General features: G+C 39.2%; 1 protein-coding gene across 1 annotated transcript in view; it reads right to left on the minus strand.

Annotated features, from left to right (window-relative positions):
- Positions 1–7,419, minus strand: part of LOC150054821 (cation channel sperm-associated auxiliary subunit beta-like) — a 68,335-nt gene extending 60,916 nt beyond the window's left edge. The window contains exons 1-2 of the mRNA XM_090344712.1: positions 7,214–7,419; positions 4,254–4,332 (exon numbers count right to left, since the gene is read on the minus strand). Of these exons, the coding sequence (XP_090200838.1) occupies positions 4,254–4,332 (79 nt within the window). The 5' untranslated portion in view covers positions 7,214–7,419. The remainder of the gene's footprint in view (positions 1–4,253; positions 4,333–7,213) is intronic.
- Positions 7,420–11,757: the final 4,338 nt, after the last annotated feature.

Consider the following 11,757-nt stretch of genomic DNA (forward strand, 5'->3'; position numbering starts at 1 on the left):
AAGAGTTGGATATATACAAGGTGTAGTGCACAAAGCAAAAGTTGGGGATGAGGGTGCAAGAGTTAGAGAATTTGTGCTCTAATAGAGAGCTACCGATGAAGATATTGTAAAGAGAGTTCCTCTCTACGTTGAGAATGAGGAAAGAGACTTTAATGAACTGCAACACAAATCTGTACCATTTGGAACACGAATTCAGACTTCTGTCTAGAAACAGGAGCAAAGGTGATTTGGCTGAGAGGATAGGAAATAGCTGATGAGGAGGAGGTGGGTCACTTAGGAAGGCTGTATAACTTTGGAGTGGGTAAATATACAGAATGCTTCCCACAGGCCACTAGAGAGAAAAAACTAATATAAAATCATATTAAGTGAAGTAAGCCAGACCCAAAGAAACATGGGCTCCATGGTTTCCCTCATTTGCAGTAAGTAGTACACATCCATGATTCTCCAAGCCGAAGATCACAATAGATGAATACCTATATGGATATGGCCATACAGGGCAAGGATAAGTGAAATGAACCCCAGGATATGGAAACAATAGATTGATTTTTGTGTTTGTTCCTTTCAACCTATTGTGTGAGGTTATTTCGCTCTCTCGCTCTCTCTCTCTCTCTCTCTCTCTCTCTCTCTCTCTCTCTCTATCTCTCTATCTCTCTCTCCTCTCTCTCTCTCTCTCTCTCTCTCTCTCTCTCTTTCTCTCTCTCTCCTCTCTCTCTTTCTCTCTCTCTCTCTCTGTCTCTCTCTCTCCAGTTCTTCTTCCTCCTCCTCCTCTTTATGATTTAATCTCATGTTGTCACTATATCTGACTTTGGTACCTGATATATTGCACATATATTTATTTTTTTATTTGAAATAGTGAAGGACAAACCAAAATGATTGGGAGGAGGTGGGGAGAGGGAAACTGGGAGAAAAATCATTAGAAGGGGCAGTAGTGTTCAAGAAGTAATGGACCCACTATCTGATGAATGCAACTGTAATCCCTCTAAACATCACCCCAACAATAAAATACAAATGAAAAACAACACAAAGGTCATCTAAGGCCGTGTTCTCAAATGTCTCTTAAGACTTTTTTTTTTTTTTTTTTTTTTTTTTGTCGGTCCTGGGCCTTGAACTCTAAGCCTGGGCCCTGTCCCTGAACTTTTCAGCTCATTGAGCCACAAAGCCACTTCCTATTTTCCGGTGGTCAATTGGAGATAAGAGTCTCACATTCTTTAGTGCCTGGGCTGGCTTTGAACTGTGATCCTTAGAACTCAGCCTCCTGAGGAGCTAGGATTACAGGTATGAGTCATCTCGCCTGACTAAGCATTCTTAATAGAAAGGAGGGGAGGTAGCTATGAAAGACCCATTCAAGTACACAGAGATGGAGAGCAAGCTTCATATAGCCACTGGATTCACAAAGTGCAGCTTGTCAGATGAGAACTGAAAATCTGAGAAAAACCTAGTACTTCAGGCTTACCTCAACCTCCCTGACCATGTCAGTAGACAGGTCAAAGTGTGAGTTAGAAGGTAGTAAAAAGGCCAGGAAAACTCCAGGTGGAAGAAAGGAAAAGCGGGTCAGCTTTCTATCAGGACAGGGTTTGGATGATCCATATGGGCTCAGTTATTTTAATTACAACAGTTTCAATGCTATGTTTTGAAATTATAAGTGCTTGGGGTATAGTTTGAGCTGTAATAATAGCAATGTCATCAACAACAGGAATGTTTTCAGGCCAGTCCAAATATTCAGTCAGGGACAGAGGAAGAAATAAATCAATAATTAAATTTAAATTAAGGTAAAATAAATTTATTTTGTAATTGCATAATGTTCACCCATCTTGTTGGTCCAACCAAATAGTTCCAATGCTAGCCTCAAAAAATTCTATTTGTAAATATATCTGCACAAGCATAGCTTAAAATGTATCTTGGAATTACCGTGTTAAACAATTTTCCAGTCATTTCCATCTCACACATTCACTCACTGAATCCATCCTTGATGGACCTACCAGACCTGTATTTTAAGCTTTAATTTGACTCTAAAGTAAACATTACTTTCCTACTTAAAAATCTTCCACATTAACATGTTACCTAATGGAAAAAACCTCTTGCATGGAAAGAAGATAAGTAGAAGGAAACTGCATTCTTTGAATAACGTACTTTGAGCCAGCTTCTGGACATTCTCACAGTGCCTCGTGCTGTCTGTAGCACTCCTCATTCTTTTTTTTGCCAGTCCTGGTGCTTGAACTCAGGGCCTGAGCACTGTCCTTGGACTTTTTTCTCAAGGCTAGCGCTCCACCACTTGAACCACACCACCACTTCCAGCTTTTTGCTATGTATGTGGTACTGGGGAATTGAACCCGGGTCTTCGTAAATGCCAGGCACCCATTCTACTGCTAGGCCAAACCCCTACCTCCCATTCTTCATTCTTAAAGAAGATGAAGTGAGATTTGGGAAGATTGAGCTCAGTGGTCAGTCACTTAACAATAGTAAGTCAGTTTGGAAGCAAGGTATTTCTGTATGCATGATCTACTCTTTTAATCTGCTGGAAATTCTTTTAATGCTCAAGCCACTTTGCATGGAAAACCTATACTCCAGGCTACTGAAATGTTATGGGGTTTTATCTTTTTTTGTTTTGTTTTTGTTTTTGTTTTTAATTCATCATGGAGCTTGAACTCTAGGCCTGGACGCTGTCCTTGAGCTCTTAGGCTGAAGGATAGTGCTTTGCCACTTGAGCCACAGTGCTACTTCAGGTTGTCTGGTAGTTAATTGGAGATAAGAATCTCACAAGCTTTTGTGCCCAGTCTGGCTTTGAACTGTGATCCTCAATCCTCAGCCTTCTGGATAGCTGCAATCTCAAGATTGTGGTTTGAGGGCCAGGGGTGTGGCTTGGTAGTAGTGTGCTTGCCTCAAATGGGGGAAGCCCTGGGGTTTTATTCCTTGGAACTACCTACACAGAAAACAAAAACCACATATACAGAAAAAAAAAGGGGAGCTGGAATTTGGCCTAGTGGTAGAGTGCTTGCCTAGCATGCACAAAGATCCAGGTTCGATTTTCCATAGAAAAAAGCTGGAAGTGGTGCTTTAGCTCAAGTGTCAAACCACTAGCCTTGAGAAAAAAAAAAAAGCCCAAGGACACTGCTCAGGCCCTGAGTTCAAGCCACAGGACTGGCCAAAAAAAAAAGAAAAAAAGAAAAAAAAGAAAAAAAAAAGCCAGCCCAGGCAGACAAATTCCAGACTTTAAAAAAATTTTTTTTTGCCAGTCTTGGAGCTTGAACTCAGGGCTTGAGCACTGTCCTTGATCTTTTTCCTCAAGGCTAGCACTCTGTCACCTGAGCCACAGTACCACTCCTGGCTTTTCTGTGTATGTGGTACCAAATAATCAAACCCAGGTCTTCGTGCATGCTAGGCAAGCACTCTACCACTGGGCCAAACTCACAGCCCTAGACATTTTTATTTGTAATTAACAGCAACAACAACAAAAAAGCCAGAAGTGGAGGTATGACTGAAGTAGTTAGAACAACAGCCTTGAGCCCAAGAGTTTGAGGCCTAAATTTATACTTAATAACAAAGACATACAAACATACATGCATAAATGCTTAATATAGAACCGTCTTATTCCACTTACTTCTGTGACATAAGTTGACTGGTTCTCCACACTTTGGTGAATTATGTGATCATACTAATAGACCCTTGAACTTGAATATTACAGATGAATCAGGGAAGACTCTAACATATTGCGGTAAGAGATAGAAGCAATTCTCAAACTTTGTGCCAATGTCTGTAGCTATTATGTGTAACCACTCATAGAAAAATTTAAAAATGTCTTTTCAAATAATTAAGACTTGGCAAATATTAAATAGTCGAGGACTTGTAACTGATGAACCATTATAGCAAAAGGTTCACAGTCATGTCATCAGAAACCTCTATAGCAGAGTAAAAGGATATCTTGGAGTAAATGAATGATCCAATAATGAAATATACTCAAACAAAAATACTTTTTCCTTTTATTTTTGCCAGTCCTCAGACTTGAACTCAGGGTCTGTGTCTGTGAACTATCCTTCAGCTTCTTTTTCTCAAGGCTAGCACTCTATCACTTGAGTCACAGAGTTATTTCTGGCCTCTTCTGTTTATGTTGTACCAAGAAACTGAACCCAAGGCTTCATGCATGCTAGGCCAGCACTCTACCACTAGGCCACATTCCCAAGCTGCTAAAAGAAAAGTATTTTATCTATAAATGAGAAAGTAATAGGTATAAGATGGAAATACTCATATAGTCTTACCTTTATTATGTACAATTCCTGATGAGTATTCAAACATATTCAAAAGCAAAATTATGACATATGCAAGCTGTGAGTCCATCTGTTGGAATATATAAGAATTATCATCATTTAATTACTCTAGACATATTTTGAGTTTTTTGTGGTTTTTTTTGTGTGTGTTGTGTATGTGTGTGTGTGTGTGTGTTTTGCCAGTTCTGGGATTGAGCTCAGGGCCTGAGCACTGTTCTTTGACTTTCTCAAGACTAGAGCTCTACAACTTGAGCCTCAGCACCACTTCTGGCTTTTTTGTATATATGTGGTACTGAGTAATGGAACCCAGGTCTTCATGCATGCTAGGCAAGCACTCTACCACTAGGCCAAAGTCCTGGCCCACTTTTGAGTTATCTTTGATAGAGACAAATATAGTAAAGAAATCATTTCTTCAAGCTAAAAGCATTTCCTGACTTACTTCAGTGACAAGCCAAAAACGTGAGAAGGCCTAGTATGAGTATGAGTACCAACATGAGAAGAGAAAAAGAAGGCAATGAAACAGTTAAAAAGTTCTAAATTGACTCTGTCACTGGCATAAAAGGTATTTATTCACATAATTATTGCAAATCAGAAGATGAGACATGACTTGAATTTTTCTTCAGTGCAGCTTGCTGTGGCAGAGGTCATTCAGAACCTGAATTGATGAAGACTCTCAGGTCTATTCATCTAGTATTTTGACTCTGTTGCTTTTGGAGACACAAACCACATAGTCGTGAGTATCCCTGAACATTCTTTTTTTTTTTTTTGCCAGTCCTGGGCTTGAGCTCAGGGCCTGAGCACTGTCCTTGGACTTTCTCAAGGCTAGAGCTCTACCACTTGAGCCTCAGCACCACTTCTGGCTTTTTTCTATGTATGTGGTACCGAGGAATCGAACCCGGGTCTTCATGCATGCTAGGCAAGCACTTTAACCACTAGGCCAAATTCCCAGCCCTCCCTGAACATTCTTAAGAGCTAAGTGTGCTAAGAATGTAAGAGCCTGGACTTCATGATCCAGGCCTTTCTCAGGGTTGTATTTTCAGCCACCAGGCTTGAAAACTCTAAAAAAAAAAATGTCTGTTGTTCAGGCCACTTTGTGTATTGTACTTGGCTATGGGAGCCCAAAGCAACCAAATACAGCATCCAGAGTTGACCTTCTCTATGGTACCTGACTGCTGGAGGAACTGGAATGAGCTTCATGTGCTGGATACTGTTTTGTCTGTCAGGAATGACGACAAATGACACACTTAGGAGTCTAGTGTAGGTAGGATGATAGGCATTAACCTCTGGAGTCCAGCTGAACACAGGATTTTAAAATTATATTACCAGAAACATCTTGTATTACTTTCCTAAATACTCAAAGGAAAGGCTATAACACCATCATCATCATCATCATCATCATCATCATCATCATCATCATCATCATTATTTTGGATGGTCATGGGGCATGAACTCTCAGCCTGGCCATTGTCCCTGAGCTCTTCAGCTCAAGGCTACCACACTCCCCCTTGAGTCACAGCGCCATTTCTGATTTTTCTGGTGGTCAATTGGAGATATGAGTCTCACAAATTTCATCCCCAGCTGGCTTTGGACTGCGATCCTCAGATCTCAGTCTCCAGAGTAGCTGAGCCACCATGTCTGGCCTATAGTACCATTAGTAGACTGTGAGTTTTCCTCCCTGCTCTAACTGAGATGCAATTATACTCCAGGTCTCTAGTTTGCATAGTTTATATTAAGTTTTTCCAATTTCATTTCTTCAAATAAATGTAAGATCACTAATTCCATTAATTGGAATTGGATGTATTTAGGTTTGGCCTTAGATATAAATACTTACTTTGAGTTTAAGTGTTCACAGAGGGATGAAAACCCAGGAGAGTTAGTTCAAAGAAAGGGCAGAAGTGATTTCTGGGCTCTCTTTGGCTTTGCTACTAGGCTGCATATCCTAGAAATTTAGCCTATATTTTCTGTTGGTTCTTTTAATTTAGACATGGAATACACTTTAGAATTGATACATGAGGAATTAATTAAATATGCTTAACATTCTTACTACTTAGTGACAAAAGAACCAAGGTCTCTGGACTCAATAGATGCAGTCAGCAAACAGATATGCTATCAAGTAAAAGTTGAAAATTTAAGCTAGATGAAAGAATCTCATGCTAGTTACTTAGGAGGTTGAAGGATCTAGGTTTGAGGCTACTCTGAGAAGAAAAGTCCACTAGATTCCATCTCTAAAATAACCAGCAAATAGGGTAGAACTGTGACTTAATGGGAGTACTAGCTGTAGGCAAGACAGCAAAATAAGTTTAAACCCTGGTACCCCCAACAAGAAAATAAAATATATTGTGTCTGATTACATTTGACCTAACACCAAAATGAATAGAGTTATTAGTCCATCATTATTATGCTCCATAATATACTCTTCTCATTTTTGTTTTAATAGTAGAACATTTTTCTATTTGGTACCAGTTTCTTTCAATACTTTCAACATGGCTAGAGAAAAGCACAGACTTTGATATAAAGCCTGTCAACTGACATGTTTGACTTTTAGTAACCTGCTTCTTAGAGTTCCCATTATACTCAGAAAAAATGAGCAAAACTACTACACAGTGAGAATCGAACAGATAAAACACTCAAATATCTGACAATTTACACAGAACTACTTCTGAATCCTTGTCTTCCTATATGAAGCAACTTCTTTGTCAGTTAAGCTGGTAGCACTTGCATTAATAGAATCATCATTTCGTACTTAGGTATCATGGGTTTTATTTGATTGATACATGCCACATATTTGGACACTTTCTCTCCTTTGGTACCAAATAGAAACTGGAAATTTCCCCAGAGGGCCATGCCCCCTCCTCCATATCTGATACATCTATAGTTATTGCATTATCAAAGAATAGTGATCACTTTATACATTCATAATATAATAGGACTCAAGTTAAAGTTGTAATTACCTCTAGTTGGGTATCCAACTGATTGCTCTTTACTTTCTATATTTTTCTCTCATTTACTTCCTCATAGACTGAGAAAGAAGCCCTCAAGAGCTGTGTTTTTCCAGATGACTGGTGCAAGCAGTCCACATAACTTTGTTAATAGCCAATCAGCTACTACTGAGTACAGAAGCTGCTCAGAAAATCCAGAGGACAGCAGTTGGAATCCTCAAATAACTGCCTTCCCAGAACCTCCAAAGCCATGAAACCTATGAGCAATGGAGTTTCTCTAAGTCAGCACTTTTAATATAATGTACATCCACAGAGGCTCAGAAAACTACACAGGATTATCTACAAAATAACCATTTCTGAAAGATTATGCCATCTATGTGTGAGATAAGAAGGCACCTGATGGAGAGAGCTTTATTATAGTCTTAAAGGAAGAATAAGACTCAAATTAAAAAGAAAAGCTCACCTTATTGATAAGTAAGTAAATACACAGTCACAAAGATAAAATACACAGCCACACACTGCTCATGCCTCTAATCCTATCTAGTCAGGATGCTGAGATCTGAGGATCATGGTTCAGAGCCAGCCTGACATTACATACCAAGAGACTCTTATCTACAATTAACCACTAGAAACCCGGAAGTGGTGATGAGTTTCAAAGGTAGGTAGTCTTGAGCTGAAGAGCTCAGGGACAATGCCCAGGCCCAGAGATCAAGCCCCACAACTAACAAAACAAAAACAAACCAAAAAAACTACAGCCACAAAGGTAGGATTGGCCTGTTCATGTTTGAAGAGCAGTAAGGCCACGACATACCATTTACTCCTCTACATTCAGAGCTGTGTGCAAGGCCTCAAAGTGGGGGTTATATTAGCCCCTTACACTGGATTTAACAGAGTAGGAGTGTGCCAGTTCTGGACTGCTCTGACTCCTTCAGTGCCCTGACTACTCACAGATAGCCATGGAAGCTGATAACTTTCGACAGTGATGGTAAAGCTTGTCTCATCATACTCACTGTTGACTTCACAAGTCCCTTCAGATGGCCACATACAGCCTGCTTCAATTCAGATCATGAGGGACAAACAGTGTCTCAACATATTCATGGAAGATCCTGTGTGAGAAATTCTTCCTCTCCCCTTTTCTGATGTCCACGGGAAGAGAGGGGCGTAGCAGCTGGAAGATATACAGAGGACTTAAATACACATAAACCAACAACCAGATATAACCACTGGTAACACAGTACCATATTTCTTAGAAGCATTTTATATTCAGTGTAGGCTCTTTCTCTATATAGCTTTGCATCATTCTTATATTCATTGATGTTCTGACCATTTTCTCACACCACTCAAGTGTTTTTCAAAAGTTTACTAAAACAAATACATACTATTTAAGCCTAAAGACATTTTCCTGGTGAATAATGTGAAAAGTGAATAATTCTGAATAAAAATCTTTTACTGCATTATTAAATCTGTTTAGGATAGGACCATGTTGAAGACTAATGATAAATATAAGATGCTTTCAGAAATCTGGTATTGAAAATTGGGCATAATCTATAATAATTTGATACATAAAAATATTTCCTTGGCTCACTTCCTGAGGGGCCAGGAGCATGGCCTAGTGGTAGACTACTTGCCTCGCATGCTCAAAGCCCTGGGTTCAGTTCCTTGATACCCCATACACAGAGAAAACCAGAATTGTTGCTATGGCTCAAGTCGTAGAGCACTAGCCTTGAGAAAGCTCAAGGATAGTGCCCAGACCCTTAGTTCAAGCCTCAGGACTGGCAGAAAAAAATACAGACAGACAGACAGACAGATAGATAGAACTAAACATTTAGATGTTTAGATGTTTAAATGTTGTACCTCTAAAAATAGAACTAAAATAAAGTTTGGTGTTTGGATTAGGAAATAATGGAGTAATCCTTCAAATATTCACTGCAAATGTTTAGTTCAGTTTTTCATTTAACCTGACTTTATTTATGGTGGTTTTGGGACAACAGAAATTCTAATCTGATGCAATCAAACTGATCAGTATTTTCCTTTTGGGTTACTTGTGTTGCTTTATGGTTTCAAAGTTCTTCTTTATTCAGAGATATGTTTTCTTTTTCTTTTTTTCCAGTCTTGGAGCTTGGACTCAGGGCTGAACTCTGTTCTTGGGTTTTCCTCAAGGATAGCAGTCTATCACTTGAGCCATAGTGCCACTTCTGGCTTTTTCTGTGTATGTGGTACTGAGGAATCAAATCCAGGGCTTTATACATGCTAAGCAAGCACTCCACCACTAGGCCATGCTCCTGACCTCTCATATATATTTTTTTGTTTTACCAGTTCTAGGCCTTGAATTCAGGGCCTGAGTACTGTCCTTGTGCTCTCTCAAAACCAGAGCTCTACTACTTGAGCCATAACACAACTTCTGGTTCTTTTCTATGTATATCGTACCAACGAATTGAACCTGAGTCTTTATGCAGGCTAGGCAAGCAAACTCCCAGCCCCATATATTTGTTTTAAATGTAAGAAAACATAAAGATTCAGTTTAAAGAATAAAAGGACCAGGGTACTTCAATTACTCCATATTAACAAGGATCCTACTTGTAAAAGGCTTTTTGATATATGTGTTTTAAACATTGGAAAATGGTAGAGAGAACTTTGCCATCACTTTTTTTTTTTTATCCATAGCCCAGCTTCCCTCTCGCTTCCTCTAAACCCCAACACTGACCCTTGTCTAGGTTTAGACTGAGGATACCTTGGACGTTGATACACATTTCAGTTTGCATTTCTTAGGGAAAATAAATAAGTAAAAATGAAAACCACAGTAGCATTTTCATGTCTCCAATTAGTAACGACCTGGATTATCTTGCTCAGTGACTCCTTTTATCTCCTCAGTAATCTCAATCTTAACATTTTTTATAGTTCTATGAACCAGGATCCAGTAAAGTCTTTACTTTGTCATTGGTTGAAGTATATTCATGAGTCACTTAATAATGGGGATGCATAGTGAAAATGTGTGCTTAGGTGATTTCATCCTTTTCCAAATATCCAGAGTGTACTTACATAAACCTAGATGGTCTATGTCCCATTGTGTGTGTGTGTGTGTGTGTGTGTGTGTGTGTGTGTGTGTGTGTGTGTGTGTGTGTGTGTGTGTGTGTGTGTATGCTGGTCCTGAGGCTTGAGTTCAGGGGCTGGGCAGGGCACTGTTGCTGAGTTATTTTGTTCAAGGTTAGTGTTCTACCACTTGAGCCACAGATCTACTTTTAGCTTTTTAGTAGTCAATTGAAAATAAGAATCGCCTTTCTTGCCCAGGTTGGCTTCCATGTGTGATCCTTTCTTAGATCTCAGCCTTGTGAGCTGAGCCGGGAGCCTGGTCAAATTGCCTTGCGATGTAATCAAAATATGTGCTAGACATCAGTTGCATAAGGCTGTGCACAGAAAAATGCCGTGTTCAGTTTACAATGATCAGTCCTTTTCTTTCTTTCTTTTTTTGAGACCAAGTCCAGTAAAATAGCCTAGGTTGCCCTAGAACTTATGACTATTTTGCTACAATCTTTTTTTTTTTTGCCAGTCCTGGGCTTGAGCTCAGGGCCTGAGCACTGTCCTTGGACTTTCTCAAGGCTAGAGGTCTACCATTTGAGCGTCAGCACCACTTGCAGCTTTTTTCTATGTATGTGGTACTGAGGAATTGAACCCGGGTCTTCGTGCCTGCTAGGCAAGCACTCTACCACTAGGCCAAACTCCCAGCCTGCTACAATCTTTTGAATGCTGGAATTATAAGCGTATACCATCCCGTTTGTTTTATAAGTACAAAGAGTACAAAAGAGATAAAAATATTCTAATTAAAAAGTGTACTCACAATAAAACTTCATAGAAAAGGAGGCAAAACTATGATACAGCTCTCCAACCTGAACTAAATGTTAAGATAAGAATTTATGTATTTAAAAAAATTATAAGCTTGGAAATGAGAAGGAAATACTAGGGAGTATGCAAGGGAAGGGTTGACATTGTCCAAAAAGAAATGTACTCATTATCTGACTTATGTAACTATTACATATCACCTTTATAATAACAATGAGAAAAATAAAAAAATTCATAAGCTCAAAATAACCCACAATAGAAACAGAAAGAAAAAGTTGATCTATGGGAGCTAAGTGTAAGAAATAAATGATAATGATAAAATAATCTCAGAAAGAAAACTTAAAATTCAATGTGTGCAGGGGAAAATAATTTTGATCACAAAATTATTTGTGATCAGGGACAGGACCAGGAGTTTGGCCTAGTGGTAGAGCACTTGCCTAGCATGAATGAGGGCCTGGGTTTCATTCCTGGGTACCATATACATAGAAAAAAGCCAGAAGTGGTGCTGTGGCTCAAATGGTAGAGTTCTAGCCTTGAGAAAGTCCAAGGACAGTGCCTAGTCCCTGAGCTCAAGGCCCAGGACTGGCAAAAACAAACGAACAAAACAAACAAACAAAAATACAGCCGGGGCATGAAAGAGAGGAATAAACACTTGATAGAGGAAAATAAGACAAAAAGCAATCAAAACAGACCAAAAAAAAAAACCAGACCAAAACAGG

Source organism: Megascapheus bottae, chromosome 14, assembly GCF_031878675.1.
Source record: "Megascapheus bottae isolate mThoBot1 chromosome 14, mThoBot2.hap1, whole genome shotgun sequence".
Lineage (NCBI taxonomy): Eukaryota > Metazoa > Chordata > Mammalia > Rodentia > Geomyidae > Megascapheus > Megascapheus bottae.